We start from the raw sequence: 17585 nt of genomic DNA, 5'->3' as shown, positions 1-17585 counted from the left end.
ACCCGGGCGCCGCAGTGGGCACACGAGTGCATCGGGGCGAACTGCGGCTGGCGGTCTGTAGTTCACGGACCGCCGGCCGACGGCGAGATCTGCCTCTCGCACGGCACAAAGGAGTTCCCTGCGGCACAGCGATGTGACCACTCGGTGACAGAGGAGTGGTCGCGGCTACGCTGTGGCATCGCCGGCAGCTTCACCGCTGCTAATCACTCGCCACCAATATCGTCGCTAGGCCTTTTTCAGTTCACTTCGAATCTGTTGCAGACGGCGCTTCAGCACGAACCGCCGACGCTCCCAAGCAGCAATGTTTTGTTACCGTCGTTGCCGCTTTACTCTCTCTTCGTAATAATTTCACACGATGAAGAAAACATGCTGATATTTGAGGCGCCACCAGCTGCGATGCGAGCATGGCCGAGCCGCGGTTTGCGGTCCGCCGTCGGTAGCCATGCACTGCAGCTGAGCTTCACTTGTATACTTGTATCGGAACTCTCATTAGTGCTAAACGTTTCACCGTGGACATGGTTTTTAATAAAGTGAACATTACGCGTCACTTTACTCTCGCGGACGTAATTTTGCCTGGAATAGAAGCTGCATAACCAATGTTCGCGTCGCCGCGACCGGTGACGCGCCGGTGCAGCGTCGATGCGCTTTCTGTAGTTCTTTTGGTGGTTTTGAGTAACGGTGGTGTTGAGAGTGATAACCACCACTAACAAATCTTTGGCTTAATAAAGTTCATGTTCAATAAAATTTCAATGCTATTCCCACTGCGCTTTTTTTTTTTTTTTTTTTTTGCGGGAAAATTTTGTCGTGGCCATCTTGAATTTTGGTGCCGTTCCGGGATAGCGCCCCCCCTAACTTTGCCGGTAATTTCGACTTGCTCGAGGGGGGACGCTTGCTCGGAATTTTACGGTAAGTATTTCCCATTGCACATGGATATTTTGAGGAAAGAAAGGATTTACAAACAATGCATCCACTGCACACAGCTTGCCTTTTATTTATTTCTGGCGTGTTCATTCTAGCTATGCAGGGCAGAGAGTGTGGCAGGCTTCTGCAATGTATTGCTAAGTTGGGTCAAAAGCTTCACAAGACAGGCTCAAAGGCTTCACAGGCTCAACAAGAAGTAGTAGAGAAGACGTGCACTTGGAGAACAAGCATCAACTGCCTTATCTATTCTGGAAGGCCTTTCAAAATTTGTGTGCCCAAGTTTACTTTCAGCGGATTACTTTGGTGGCAAGAATGGAATATATACACACTCTGGCAATGGCAGATTTGCATGTGGCAAGCATGCCTTTAGATTGAGCGCAAACATCTGTCAAACATCCATATTTCATGCAAGCCTACATCCAACACTGCTGTGGAAATTTGTTTTCTAAACCATCAAGACCTTAAAAAGCGCAGCCTGCAGATCTTCAAGTACAGTAGAACCCTGTCGATACTTTTTTAAGGGACCATGGAAAAGGAACGTATGATCTGGTAAAACATCCGATAACGCTTGCAGCTGCACTACTGATAAGAGAAGAAGCAAAACCTTATTTGAAGCAGAATAGAAAGCAAACAAACTGTTCAAAATGCCACTCGGTATCGCTGCTCATTATCGATGCCTGGCTGTTAGATTGAACAATACATACTTCGTTTGGAGCAGTCATAGCCGTGAGTCGCGTTAAATGAGGCTCATAATTTCCATCTGGCTCTTGGGTTGAATCTTCAATAGCAGCCTCTTTTGAGTGCTCACAGCCTTTTTTTTTTTTTTTTTTTTCATTCCTTCGCAGCCTAGTATATTGAAGTTACCATACAAGGTATTGAACGTCCATGACCGTAGTTGTGGGTCGACCCCATGTGGCGTTCATTTACCTCCTCTTCGCTTTCAACTTTGTGAGCTGTTGATGTCAGCAACAATCTGAACATTATGGTGGTGATCCTTCTGCACCACAGGGCAGCTTCTACGAAGTGGCCGTTTTTAGTGATGACATGCTGTAGTCAACATTGGGGCCACCGCCAATAGTGCCGCATCAGTAGTGCCACGTTAGTGATGTCACGTCAGTGGTGTGACGTCAGTGGTGCATCGTCGCAGTTTCTGGATGTAACAACCAGGAACAAAAGTGTAATAAATGGGAAGTTAATACACATGACCCTATAGAAACTAAAGGGGACTGGTGCTTCAGAGCCTAAAAGCCAGGAAAATATATAACAAAAAGGAACATATCAATGAGGTTCTACTGTAGATTGTATTTCTTTTTGACCACAGTAAGATAGTTTTCTCATATGGCAAGCATGCCACATGAGAAGGCGTACCACGTGCCTCAGCATTACACCAGCCTCTGAATGGCTTGATAGCTGCAAACAAGTTGGACAGTTTGTAATGCAAATAACTGGGAACAAAAATTCATGTTTTGCAAAAGCATCTGCAAAAACTCTATTCAAAATCATCATGCTTTTGTCTGGACTTTCATTGTTTGCTAATATTTCAAATCAAGCCCTTCATGCATACCTGTAGCTATTTTCCAACCCAAAGGTTACTATGGGCACAAATTTGATGGGTACTCCAAGGACCACAATCAGGGCTGGACAAAGATACTTTGCAATTGTATCATGATACGATACAAGATACTCAGTGAAAAAAGTATTTGAGATGCAAGATACTACCGCAGTTATTGTATCCAATACGATACTTTCCATTTGTATCTTAAGATACTTTGATAGATTCACAAATTTGTTATTATAGGTCTATGTAATTTAGCAGCAAACGCATATGCACAAAAATGTTAGCTTGGGAATTTCTTAACTCCGATCCAACTTGTTTCATTTGAATGAAATTTCTGTTGGTATCCGAAAATTTGTGTCTTTCTTGCTCAACGTATAATATTTTTATTCCAAAACAGTACATTAGGGTTGCTTTAGCTCCTTAACATGAAAGCTATTTATACGTTGCGCTGTCAGCGGTTTTTGCTTGTTGCTTTTGTAATTGATGGGAGGCGTTTCTCTGTTTGCCAACCAGCTAACAGGTTGCCATCTAATTACAAGAACATCAATAAGAAGCTCCTGCACGATGGCACAATGGCGCAAATACCGCCGTGGAGTTTTACGTATTATCATTTACGCTATACCGGATCACCGGACAGGTGTACAGCAGCAACAACACTGGTAGTGCCATTTTTTGTGACGCGTCCTGTATACAGAGAGCACATAAAGCGGCAATGAGGTTTCAAATCCTACTTACTGGTGTAAAGCGTTCGTTAGTGACATTTTCATTAATGTAGTAGTAGTAAACACTTTATTTAGGTCCTGAGAAGCTAGGCAGGGGGGCCTGCTAGCCGTTGGCTAGTCCCATGTCGGAACAGAGAGGCCGTGCCTCTCCGCTCGTTCACGGGCCCTCTGGACAGCCAGGAGTTGGACGTCTTGTCTGGGATCTGTGATGGCCTTCGTCCAGTCTTCTTCTTGGTTAAAATCCTGTAACACAGGGCACTGCCAGAGCATGTGATTTAATGAGCAAAATTCAGTGCCACAATCTGGGCAGAATGGATCGATGTCGGGGTGAAGTCTGTTCAGAAAGCCCCTAGAGGGGTAGGACCCCGTCTGGAGCATGCGGAGCGTGCTAGATTGGGATCTGTTGAGCTTATGATGGGGGGAGGGAAAACTCTGCCTATCCCCTCTGTAATGTGATGTGATTTCTTGAAAAGTAACTAGAGGATCACTGTGGAAGAGCTCTCCCGAACTCACTCGAGACACCATCCCGTCGCGGCATATGAAACCTCGCGCACGGTCGTGGGCTATCTCATTGGGGTTCAGGTGACCCGGGAATACGTCTGATCCCATGTGTGCTGGGAACCAGACTATGTGATGAATAGTGTCTGAGGGGGGTCTGCCGTTGATAATCCTGGCTGCCTGTTTGGCTATCAGTCCCGATGCGAACGCTCTAATTGCCGCTCGGGAGTCCGTGTAAACTGTAGTGCGTGTTTTATTTATTTATTTATTAATACTGTCAACCCTCATAGAGGGTCATAACAGAGAGGACAATACAATTACACACAAGAAATATGCACAATGTCAGTGTACGCAAAGTCAATTCACAGTGAATAAGATGTTCACTTGAATACTGGTCAGCACACAGATGTCATTTACAAAATACGTACAATGAACACCAAGTCGCACATATCACTTGGCACTTCAAACTAAATTGGTAACTCCCGTAAATACGCCTCAACAGCGTTTTCAAAGTCGGTGACATCTTTTAGGCTAACAATAGCGTTTGGCAATTGGTTCCACATTTCTATCGCATCCGGAAAAAATGAGTATCGAAATGTATCACTGTTAGTTTGGAACGGCTTTATGACGTAGTCGTGGTTAGTTCGCGGGTTTCTTTTGCCGGGAGCATGTAGATATTTGAGCTTATCAATCTTAAGTTGATCCTGCATTATTTGATAAAGTACCTTCAGCCTAAATTTCTTTCGACGAACCTCTAGAAGATCCAAGTTGCAACGCTGTAACATCAGCGTGACCGATTCCTTCCTTCGGTACGTCGAACAAATAAAACGTGCCGCCAGTCTCTGTATCCTTTCCAACTTTCTCTTAAGCGTCACTTGATGGGGGCTCCAAACAACGGCTGAATATTCTAGTATCGTCCTGATGAAGGTGGTGTATGCAATAAGTTTTACATTACGCGATGCATGTTCTAGTTTTTTTCTCAGAAAGTACAACTTTTGATAGGCTGTCATGCAGACGTTATCTATATGTTGGTTCCATGTCAAATTTCGTGTTATTGTTACCCCTAAATACTTGAACTGGTGCGCATTCTCCAACAAGTGTCCGGCAATGCTGTAAGAAAAGGAATAGATAGCTTTCTTTTTACTGATGTGTGTATATGTAGATTTGGAATAATTTATTTCCATTTTCCATTTCTTACACCAATCATCTAAATTTTGCAAACATTTCTGAATTTTAAGCTGGTCATCTAGTTTAGTAATTGTGGTGTAAATTAAGCAGTCGTCTGCGAAGAGCTTAACCTGAACACCCTCTTCTGCCACACTACTGATGTCATTGATATAAAGGAGAAACAGTAGTGGTCCCAATACTGAGCCTTGGGGCACTCCTGAGAGTACAGCTAATGAATCTGATACATAGTCATCCAGTTTAACTACCTGCGTACGGTTTGTTAAATATGCTTCAATCCATTTTATTACACATTCATTTATTCCTGCATTGTGTAATTTGAAGATTAATTCGACATGAGGCACTTTATCAAAAGCTTTCGCAAAATCCACGCAAACCACATCAACCTGTTGTCTTATATCTACTGCACCTGCAAAGTCGTGAATTGTTTCTATTAACTGTGTAACAGTTGATAACCCGGTCCTGAAGCCATGTTGATAAGGATATAGTAAGTTGTTCTGATCTAGAAACCTGAGTATGTGTTTTGCTATTATATGTTCGAAGACTTTGCAAGTAACTGAAGTAAGTGACACTGGACGGTAATTTGTTGCCTGTCTTCGGTTACCTCCTTTAAATACAGGTATCACGAACGCGGTGCGCCAGTCTTGCGGCAGTGAGCAAGTTGTATATGATTTTCGAAAGATGATAGTTAGATAATGTGACATCCATTCTGCGTATCGTTTGAGGAATACAGCAGGTATATTATCGGGTCCACTCGATTTTTTCGTATCTAATTTGAGTAGTTGCTGAAATATCCCTTGCTGGTTGATTTCAAGTGTTTCCATTGGAACAGTAGGGGGAATATGTAAGGCTTCTTCTATACTCACAGTAGTTTCTGGGACGGTAAATACAGATTGGAAAAAATTGTTAAGATTGCTTGCTATTTTATCCTTTTCTCTTATAATGTTGCTTCCAACATGAATTTCGTCAACCATTTCTTTCCTGTCGCTAAAATATCGCCAAAATTTTTGTGGTGAGGACCTAAGGAAATCGCTGAGGTTTTTTTCAAAGAATGTTTGTTTAGATTTAGCCAAAGTACGCTTGAGTTCAGTTTTTAGATTAGCCAAGACCACTGGCGACGTGTTCCTTTTACGCCATCTCTTAATTCTTCTTTTCATATGAATTATATCTCGAGTGATCCAAGGACTTGTCTGCTTTGTTTTTTTAACCCGCGATGGAACATATTTGTCTATGCAATGACTTATAACACATTTGAATTCTTGCCATAATTCTTCTACTGTTTTTAGACCAGCGGTACTCTTGAAAGTATCAAATTGAATCTCCAAAAAATCAAGAATCGAAGTGTCATCAGCCCTAGCATAGTCCTTAATTTTTACTGGAACATAGCTCTTCACTTTTCTAGTTGCTCGGATAGGCACATCGAGACAGATCATCCTGTGATCCGATATACCATCTTCTACCGTCACACTGTAATCATTTATTTTATTTGATAGGAACACCAAGTCTAGTACTGACCTTGACGTCGGTGTAATTCTAGTATCTTCAAGCACGATTTGTTTCAAATTGTACGTAAACATAATGTCTAGTATTTTTTCAGCACTTACTGAATCCACACCACTATACGAAAAATTTTTCCAGTCTATATGCGGTAGGTTAAAATCTCCAGTCATTACCAACCTAGTGTTCCCATTTACATGAGAATATAAAAACTTATTCAGGTTTTCGAGAAACTCAGGGGAGCTTGAGGGTGGCCGATATACAACTCCGATAAGAAAAACAGTACTTTCACGAGTTATTTTACACCAGAGAGTTTCTGGTACTTCACAATCAATCAACGAAGCATTCAGAGAACTTTTAACTATTATACACACCCCACCTCCACGTGAGTCTCTGTCTTTTCTAAATATGTTGTAACTGGGAGGAACAATGCAATCATTCGGTACATTTCCATGCAACCATGTTTCGGTTATGGTGGTTATGTGAGGGTCGTGCAAAAGCAATAAATACTCAAGATGCGTAGTCTTGTTTACTATACTGCGCGCATTAAACGAGAGCAATCTTAGCTATTTTTTTGGTGTCTCAAATGAGCTGCATGAGCTATCAGATCCATTTGACTTACTTGATACAACACGCTCACTTCGCTTCATTTGATCCGTATCACGTTTGCCCGAGAGCAAGTAGCGCTTGTTTCTGACGTCATCCCATGCGTATAACTGATCGTTTATCCGAAGTTTATCGTGCACAAGAACTACTTTTGCGCCTGCGTCCCTGTCCAAGGCAGCACTTTCCCATAACTTCTTTCGTATCAGCACAGTTTCCTTCGCATAGTCATTACTTATCCTGATTGAAGTTCCCTTTAGTTGTATCAAGTTATGCGAGAGCTATAGCAGCCTGCTCCGCCACGTCGACCAATGAGGTCTTTAGCGAAGCTGCCGAGAGGAGATCTCCCCTGTCATTGACTATAGCTACGGAAAACTTGTCGGAGCTCGTGTGTCGCGCCGCGTCAACAAAGGTCTCCGTTCCGGATAAGTTCTTTAGGAAAGCCCTAGCCCTTGCCAATCTTCGACCTTTATTGTGTTGTGGGTGGACGTTTCTTAGAAAAGGGTCTACAATAAAGGAATTCATTGTTTGATTATCAAGTTGCGTGGTTTCTCCCTGATTAAAACTAGGACGGAGGCCTGCCGCATCCAACAGTCTTCTGCCTGCTTTGGAGTTCGATAATCTAATAATTTGTGCTGATCTTTGCGCTTCTATTAACTCCGAAGTGGTGTTGTGTACTCCCAACTTTATGAGTTTCTCTGTGCTAGCCGTGATTGGAATACCAAGCACCTTTTTGACACTTTTGCGCATGAGCGTATCTAATTTATCTTTCTCTGTTTTTGTCCAATTGAGGGCCGCGACTATGTAAATGGCATGGCTCATGAGGAAAGCATGGTGAGCCCTAAGGAGTATATCCTCGTCTATGCCGCCTTTCTTGTTGGACACTCTCATAATTAATCTGAGAATGTTCTCTGTTTTCGTGGTGAGATGAGCTATAGACTTTGCGTTGCAGCCTTTCGAGTCTAATAAAAGGCCTAGAATTTTGATAGAGTCTACTCTAGGGATAGTATACCCATCCCTGGTACGAACGCTAATGGGCACCTGATCGAGTGGGTTGAGTCCCCTAGCACCTCGTCTAGCCTGTCTGTACAGCAGGAGTTCCGACATTCCAGGCAAGAGTGCAAGTCCCGTACCGTCCAGGAAAGACTCTGTAACGTCTAGAGCCTCCTGTAGAGCTTGTTCGACCGTCGCCTCCGATCCTCCGGGACACCTGATTGTAATGTCGTCAGCATATAATGCATGACCAACATTAGCAATTGTTGCAAGGCTTTCCGACAATTTGCACATTGCTATGTTGAACAGAAGTGGTGAGATAACTGCCCCTTGGGGAGTGCCCCTTCTTCCGAGTGTGAAAGACTCCGACACTGATTGCCTCAACTTTATGACCGCCGTCCTGCTCTCAAGGAAAGATTCAATGAAGGAGAAGAATTTAACTCCAAAGTTCAAGGCCGATATCTCCTTAAGGATGTAGTCATGTGTAATTGTGTCGAAGGCCTTGGATAGATCTAGTGCGAGTACCCCTTTTACATCTTTGTTTTGAGAGTCTATGATCTGTGTTTTGAGCAGGAGCATGACATCCTGCGTGGAAAGCAAGGGCCTGAAACCCACCATATTGTACAGGAATAGCTCATTCCGCTCGATATGTCTCGATATCCTGTTATGCACTGCATGTTCCGCTACTTTGCTAATGCAAGAAGTAAGGGAGATAGGACGGAGGTTCTCCAAGCTAGGTGATTTACCTGGCTTGGGGATTAGGACCACTGTGGCCTTTTTCCAACTGTCCGGTACGACACCCTCCTCCCATACCCTGTTTATCTCGTTCACTAAGGAATGAATGGCTTTGTCGTCCAAATTTCTTAAGAGCCGGTTTGTAACTCCATCGGGGCCTGGGGCAGACCTTCCGTTAAGATTATGCAGCACTTCCCTGATCTCAGCTTCCGAGAAGGGAGCATCCAGCTCTGGGGCAGGCGTGCCCTCATATCGAGGGTGGGAAGAGCTTGAGCTTTGGTCAAGTGGAAGGTATTTGTTGGCTAGTTTCCTATTTCATTAATGTGCAATCCTTTTTACGATTTTTCTTCTATGAGAAAACTTGTGCAGCCCAAAAACATTTCATACCTATTGTAGTGGCACAAAATGCCACAGGATACCGCCGCTATTCACACTACTGCCACTTATAGCTACGATTACTTGGTTATTTGTAACAGTAAGAAATTTTGTTTCTGTCAAGACGGCACGAGGGCCACCACTGCTGCACCAATAGGGATGCGCAGACCATTGCCTGCCCTCACTGAAGGGCTCTAGTGGAAAGATAAAATAATTTTGCTGAATTTAGTTTTATTCAGGTGGCATAGTGGCAGCAGTATCAGACTGATAAGCGGATTTCAGCCAATGTTTATAGTTCCGAAGATACATGTGTTTTCGATACTGCCCAGCACTGACCACAGTCGTAGACCATGTCAGTGCTTTGTTACTGTTTATCAATAGACTAGTTATATGAGCCAAAAAAACAAGAGCATTGAATATTTTAGGTCTTGTTCCAGTGCTGTGCAGCCAGCAAAAGCCTCACAGAAGACTGCGTTTCTTGTAACCATTGGAATTAAAGCAGAAAAATCTGGGATTCTGCTAAATCAAGATCAATGGCAGCCAGAAAAAAAGAATGAAATCTAACCTGCCAGGTGCAAAAAAAAAAAAATGTCCCTTCACAGTCTACATGCAATGTCCCAGTCACTTGCTCAACCTATTTCTTGGTGTTGTTTGCTGTGTCATGGAGATAATGTGGATGGCTCTGTAACAGTGAAAGGAATGCGCCCCTCCCCACACTCCCTACCATTTTCAACTACTATAAAAATATCTGGGATGTGCACAGCTGCTCTACACATTATGACTGGTTCTAATGTGTTCCCACTTAAAAGAGGGTGTGTCTTTTAGTTATTGTGACAGACATCTCATATAAATGCATAGTGCTTTCTTTTATTTAGTTTATATTTTTGAATTAATTGCTGAGCTTGGCAAAATTTAATTGGAAGAAAATTTGTGCATAGCAGACAGCTTTTTGCATGCACGTTTCTCATCAGCATTTCCTTATAAGCTTACGTGCCGCCGAGTGCCTCTGAGCAGTTGACTTTTGCTTCTATTCAGAAAGCTGCAGGCAAACAATATTGACATTAGCATTACCATTCACTGACAGTACAGGACCGGTATTTTGTAGCGATGCCTTTCTGGTGCTAATGCCTTTTCGCGCTTATTGCGCCTTGTCAGAGGTCAGAGCGACGGTCCGCTCGCGTTATCAACGGGATCAGCTGGCCGTGAGCAGTGGATGATAAGACTAGTATAGAATAAGTCGTAAGGCATTGCTACAAAGTACCGGCCCAGGAGGCTGTGCCAGTAGATTGTGCAGCTGTATTTCCACTATTAAAATTTTTGCCACAATACAACATCTGGCCTTTAAATAAATTGAATGTAGTAATTGTGAGTCGACTTGTTGGCTGTTGCCAACAGTACAGAATGATTTGTGTCTAAGCTCGTTAATGGTTCATGGCGTGATGAATTTGGGAAAAAGTGTGGACAGGTGTTGTGTATTGTTCATTAAGCGGTTCTTCTCTGCGTAATTAGCTAAATTGCTGAATTTGATTTGCCAAAAGGGGAGATGAAAAAAATGGACAGGTCATTTCAAGCTTTCAAATGTGCTTTCTCTTTTATGCCATATTTTCACCAGATCCTCAGAACTTGTTTTGATGAGACTGGTGAAATTTTTTTATTGATAGAGCAATTATATCTACTAAGTCATTATATTCAATAATGCATTATATCCATGTTCGTTATATTGAGGTTTCACTGTATATTAATATTAATTTTGCTGTTGGGTGGCTGTTATCAATGGAAGGTTTAGAGCTGCTGAGAATTTGATGTAATATCAGTTTTCAAGACGAACAAGAGGTTCTCCTTAGCCCTGTAGCATGAACAAATTTCCTTTCCGTAGAAAACTGGAACTGAGCACGAGGAACCCCGTGTGCAAGAATTGTCAGCTGTTAACATCTTGGGACATTTCCCAGTCTGTGTGCTATGTAAGCCATACCATCTCTTATTTTGATGCGAGTCCGGCTTTCATTGTGGGCTTGCCTTTGTTACGATGTGTCAAGCAACACTTGTCCCTAGCTGCGTGGCTGACTTAGTGAAGAGCTTTGCTTGGTAGCACACATTGCGTCGTGCTTCTTAAACCGAGACAAAAAATAATTTCTTAATTTTTTCTCTTAATGTGCGCCCACCTCACCATTGGAAACTGATTGCACCCTTTCTGACCATTAAGTTATCCAGCATGAAAACAGTCAATGTTTACTTGTTCACTTCTGATGTGCATTTTTGCTTTCACCGGATCAACATGTAAAACAAGTTTTTGAGTACAAGAAGTTTCCATTTTTACCAGAAAAACGCCTCTTTTAAAAAATTATTTTAAGCAGAGTTGCTGTGCAAAAGAACCTCCATCCCATTCACCTTCAAAAGAAGTGATTCATACTTAATAGCTACTGAAGTGCCACCTTGGATCCATGGTATCTGATTGCCACAGTTTCTCTAAGAATACCATTCGTATATTTGTTTCTTAATATGCTACAGGACAAAAGCAATGACACGAATCGGGGCGCTAACACATCACGGTCACATGATGTTTCCTTCCATTGCCATTGCAAAAATAGACACGTTTTTCTATTGTGTTGACCGAATGCACAAGCCTGCCTCGAGGAATGTTCTCGAGTGAGTTCTTCAATCGCTGCTTCAAATCATTGAGACGTAGAATGTTTGGATGTATCATGAACTTAATTCTTCACATGCACCAAAAAAAGCATATCTGGCGATCTTGACAGCCAAGCGACGGCTTTGCTTCTTCCTGTCCACTAGTCTGTGAACTTTTCTCTGAGGAACTGATAAGATTGAGTGGAAAAAATTCTGCAGATCCCATGCACTGTGGGAATCAATGTTATGTGAAGCATGTACAATACTGAACTGCCCCCCATGCATGAGGCACTTGATTTGTACGAACAGCATCTGTGGCAAAACCAGGTGATCATTTATCTCATTCTAAAAGGGAAGTGCAGTGTGTTGCTTGGGGTAACTAAACCGATTTCTCCACTACAAATGAGGCAACTTGTCGATTGTTTATCTACATGTACAGCATACCACGAAACCAGTCGCGTCCTCCCCTGGAAATGCTTTGGCCAAAGTAAGCGTGTGCTTCACAAGCACACCAGACAAGTCTGAGCCAATCCATAACCAGTCACCACCCGGAACTCGTCCTCATGATGTGCTTGGGAAAGTGCTTGTTGGCTGCCCCTGTCTGTCCAATACAAGCTGCTGTGTGCACTGGTCTATACATCGCTGAAGCTGCTGCTGCTTGCTGGCTTTCAGCTGCACCAACTGCCGAATATTCACGTTCCTGCAGGGTCATATTGGATGCTTGACGACTTGCTACGTCGCACTTTTACGCCAACTGCCATTCATTCTCTTAACTGCCTTGACTACATAAAGAAAGACACTGTTGTGCAGCTGCATGGTGTCTTTTGCACTCCAAGTTCAACAGTTGCCGATTGCCTCAGAGCTATCTGCACAACTGGCTGAAACGCTCGCAGACTGTCAGGCCGAAAGCACGAGAGGCCACCTGGTGGTGGGGTGCTGCAACTTCGAGCATACCCTTGATATTGGGCAATCTACATGAGCTTGCATGTGTGCATTCATATTTGTTAAAAATTGTGTATGTAGGTTTTCTGTTGTTTGGCAGAATGAAGTACTGTAAGGATTTGTTGAAACACCAATTGGGGTGGAAAAATAGTGCCACCACCTCTTATTTGTACTTACTTAAGGGACACCGAAGAGAAAAATACCTTCACACGTATTAGTAAATTTACTAAACGCTTTTGCAATACCAAAAAAAGCCACTGTTACCATGAAAGGAGGCTTGATTGGCCAGAAAGGACACCAAATTGAAAGACGGGTGGTGACGCTGCCTAAAGTTCCCGCAGCAGGTTGTCATGACATAATGGATTTTGACAGTGTCTACAAGGGTCTAGTTAACTGCTCACTGGTAAAGGAGGACTACATTCACTCTGAAGAAACCAAAGACTCGACCTAGTAAGCTTGAAGAACTTCTTTTCCATGACGTCACACTGACGTACTGACGCTAGGATTTCAGCGCTGAATGCAAACGGAAATTTGGACTTCATTTTCTCTTCCAATACTGAACCTCTTTCTGCGAAATTGACGAAAGTAAGAGTTTTGTAAGAATAGTTTATCAGTGTAAACTGATTCACTGTTTCTCTTTAGTGTCCCTTTAACCCCTTAAGGACGAGCCCAGCTCATCAACGTGATCCTTCTGAATATTGCTTTGGACAAGCTTAGCTCAATAACAAAAACAATACCGTTTTCAAAGCGATTTGGATGAACTCAGTTAGTCAGTCCACTTAGTTTTTCTTCTCCTACGTAGGTGGCTGCAGTGCCAGCATTTGAAGTCCACTGTTATTTTGCTCTTTTTTGTTTTACTACTAGATGTCACCACTTTTCTAGGGCCTCAAAGCCCACCTTGATTCAGTCTGCTTGTTCTACAATATAGATGGCAACCATTTCATCAGCACTGTAGGGGCGCGTTTTTTGCAGTCTTTGTTTTTCACTATAGATGGCAGCACTTTGTCATCACTCAAAGACTGCATTTTTGGAATTGTGCGCTTTTTTTTGTACATCTTGGCAGATTTGGAACGATGCCGTCTGCCACTGACAGCTCGCACGTCAGTCGCTCATGCAAAAAAAGGTGCTGCTCGATTCTTACAGTGAAGGTAAACGTGATGCAGGGTGAAATAGCATTTTCCCTCGTTTCTAACTGTACCATTTGTGGCAATGACAATTGCATATATTTTTCATACTGAAAAGGTTAAATGAGGTTTTCACGCTACAAACATGAAGCAAATTGGTTGAAAATGCTTTAGAAGGGTTTTCAATGGAGTGAAGTTTGAAAATAAGTCATAAAAAAAAGAACCAAATAAGGTCACTTTTGGTCAAAATAATGAAGCCAACACAGCAAGTTGGTCAAATTTGTAGGTTAACATTTTTTTTTTTACATATATGTGCCGTGCGACACGAACGAGGGACAAGGAATGGACGACATAAGCGTGTCGTCCATTCCTTATGCCTTGTTTGTGTCGCACTGCAGAAATATGTACAATAAAATAATAAAATCACTTAAGGTGTTGAAATCCATTGTTAGAGCATCATAGAGCATTGCTGCACAAGTATTAGCTAAATGTACTCTAGCCTTAGGAATTCATGCCCAAGGCTGAATCACATGAATTACACACATGCACACAAGCACTGACAAACTTGGAGACATGTACTATAGATCTGAATTGTAGGCTTATTCTTGTTTATTCTGACTAGTTTTTCAGTCAGTGCCCGCAGTGCTTTTTCATTGAGTGGTGGTGTATTGATGGCAGCTGTACACAGGCTGGACAGGCTCACGTCTGGATTGCTGCTTATGAGTCGATCAGTGGACAGAGCCCGGGAGCTGGAGAACGAGATCAAGGGCCGGCTGGTGGCCAAGGAGTACCTGTGTCGAGTTGAAGGCTGTTTTCCAGAGTGGGTTCTTTCTGTATATTTGTTCTCTGCAGAATTACCTTGTCATCTAACAGGGCTGCTGTTTAGCTGCGAGGCACCTTGCAAATTATGAAGCACAGAAACAAGTCATAGTTAATATATTTGGTGATTGCTGTCCAGGGTTTGTGGAGATGCAACTGCACAACCCGGAGATCGAGCTAAGCACAACACGCGAGCTTGGGAATGAGGCACGAGAAGGCACCTCGATCCCCACAAGATCAATATACTAATATCTTCAAATATTTTTAAGAGCTTTAGAATGAAATTGCCCTCAAGGTACACTCTGTGGACTGCCTAACCTCAAAGATCACAATTGATCAGAGAGAAAATGTTACTAGAACTAGCATGGCCATTGAGGAAAAATGGGAAAAATTGAGCAAAAAATTTCGCTCCTTCATCACAATGCTAGAGTCCACACATGCTGCACAGAAGTTAATGTTCAAATTTAGCAGACACCCAGCCTGTTCTGTGAAACTTGCCTCTAGTGTCTTTTTTCCTCAACTGACATTTCGTGAAGTATCTTTGATGATGTCAAGTTTTCTATGATGATGAGCTCTAGAGTCAAGAGTATTTCTGGGAGTGCATCAATAGTTTCTTTGTACAAATCAAAGAAATTGAAGAGTGATGTTTGAAATGCAGCAACGTTTGAAGGAACCTGAATTGAAAAAATAAAATGTGTTCTTTGTTATGAAGTTCTCAGTTCTGTGTTATGCTTCGGATTTATTGAACACCACTTGTGCGCTATTCTTTGGCTGATAGGCAAAATGGAGGGGAACACTTTAAATTGAGACAGTGTAATGGTGACTATGCAGGGCACTTTTAGGACATAAAAGTACAGCTGCCCCCTGTTCATTGTGCATGCAAGATTTCATATCTGTAACTTGGGTGGCACACGAATATCCAAACGCTGAGTTCTGTCTATATCTTTTGTACTTTTTAAATAGAAGTTGTATCCTAATTAATGCCTTTTTGAAAACAGTCGTAAAATGTTCCATTTGATGCTTGTAAAATTCGGCATGCTTGTATGTACACTAGTTCCATTAGTGTACTACATTAGTTGCATATTTGTAGAAAGTATTAGTTTCCTTTAATGTTGTGCACAAATAGTTGACATCCCATTTTTGTAATGTGAGCTGCTGGGGGTTGCATAGAAAGATTGATTTGAGAGCTTGATAAGCGATACATCCCCATGTATTTTTTTGCACAAGACCTTTTATTATGATAAAACATGCATTTATGCATAAATTACACTTTTCTTTTTGTCTGCCTGCTACAGTGGCATATTGGCTTTGGTGTTCTGTTGAATAGCACAGGGTTGCTGGCTTAATTAGTTTTATTTTGGACTACCTTACAATTGTAATTTTTTTCATTTCCACTTGGCCACATTGTAAGTTTGGGGCAGTGCTTTTAATGCTGCTCTATTTTCAAATGCTCTGCAGTGACTCGGTAACCTGCTGTGAGCCGATAGAGGTTATCTCTCACAAGATTGGAGTCTGCGGTGTGAGTGCTCATGGGAAGGAGTGCAAGACAGAGTTTAAGAGGCTAAGTTACAACGGAAAGTCCAGTGTTGTGCTGTGTAAGTTGATGAGAAATTGTTGCATTTTTTGTGTGTTTAAGTGCTATTATGCCCTGGCGGCTAGACAGCAAGTGCTTAGACACCCATTTGATCAATTTTCGTCTCACAGGTATTGCTAGGGTGAGCCGTTGCTAATGGCTCAGTTATTCTTTTATTATTATATTTTTTCTAATGTTTTGATGCAAGTATGTATGTTTCTGCAGGTTTTCCTGCTCACTTTAATGCAAGCACCAGCAGAAATAATTCGACTGCCACAGAAATAATCTGAACGCCAGATTTTTAAATCTGGGTGCCAAACATTTAATCCAAGTGCCAGCGTACTTAGCTCTTTCCGTACCGCGCTCATTGGGCATGGTTAGCCCTCTATCGATGGTTTGAAACGCCGCTTTCGAGACCTTCCGCGCCGCTCACGGATGTACTGCGCTATCGTACGTGAAAGAGGAGAAGCTATATTTTTGTTTTCTAAACAGGTCAAGCAGTGATTTTTAAATGCGCTCCAAAGTTTTGCGATCGTCAAAGCAGAACATAAAAATGTTCGGCTCCGGAAATGGCGCGCGCGCATCGGGAAATCGCAGATATCGCGTTCCGCTGCCTCTGCGGCTGATCTTATTGATACATCGAATAGCAGCGAGTCAGAGGACGCTGACTTTTCGTCGGACTTTCAGTCTGAAAGCGATGACGACGCAAACCCGCCCGGAACATAGGCGGCTGCAGCCCGGCACGCCCAACTGTAGTGTTTGCAGCTAATTTTTAGTAGCAAAATACCTGTTCAATGAAAAATTTCGATTTTTTCGGAGATACCAGTGCCTATTAGACGGCACTGCATTTTGTATATCTAATAATTTTCATAACATATTTTTCTTAGTAGATACAAGCGTGTCTTTACAAACTTTGATCAATTTTATTGCACAATCTTGATAGTAACAATTTATATCTTTTTTAAGACACACATCTCGTTAATGTGTGTCTTAAAATGAATGAAAAGTGCATTCATTTTGCTTTCTGTTTATGTATTACATTAAATATTGAGTGCAGTAGTTCCTTCATAAAAAAACATATGCCGTAACGTACAAAAAACACCTATGTTCCCCTTGGTAGGGAAAGAGTTACTCTCAGTGCCAGCACAAATAGACTGCGAACCAACTAATTTAATCCAAGTTCCAACAGCTTTAATACAAGTGCTACTCAATTTAATCCATGCAAGAAAAACATCCAAATTGCGAATCGACATGGCTGAAACACTGAAATACAGTTACCGGAAGACGGCAGCACTAATTTTTGGTGTCGCTGCTGACATTTATAAAATGAATGACTAGTATTTTGCTTGAGGCCGGTAGACATGAATGGAGTACTTAGGTATACTAAAATTAGATTGTGTCAATAATTTCATGCT

The 17585-nt window shown here is 42.3% G+C and overlaps 1 protein-coding gene across 1 annotated transcript in view; it reads left to right on the top strand.

The window, feature by feature from the left end:
• LOC119431177 (pseudouridylate synthase RPUSD2-like) overlaps positions 1 to 17585 on the top strand; it is a 69670-nt gene that overhangs the window by 19277 nt on the left and 32808 nt on the right. The window contains exons 7-8 of the mRNA XM_037698653.2: positions 14457 to 14598; positions 16056 to 16192. Coding sequence (XP_037554581.2) covers positions 14457 to 14598; positions 16056 to 16192 — 279 coding nt within the window. The remainder of the gene's footprint in view (positions 1 to 14456; positions 14599 to 16055; positions 16193 to 17585) is intronic.

This window comes from Dermacentor silvarum, chromosome 1, assembly GCF_013339745.2.
Source record: "Dermacentor silvarum isolate Dsil-2018 chromosome 1, BIME_Dsil_1.4, whole genome shotgun sequence".
Classification (NCBI taxonomy): domain Eukaryota; kingdom Metazoa; phylum Arthropoda; class Arachnida; order Ixodida; family Ixodidae; genus Dermacentor; species Dermacentor silvarum.
This window is presented reverse-complemented; position numbering and strand designations above follow the sequence as displayed.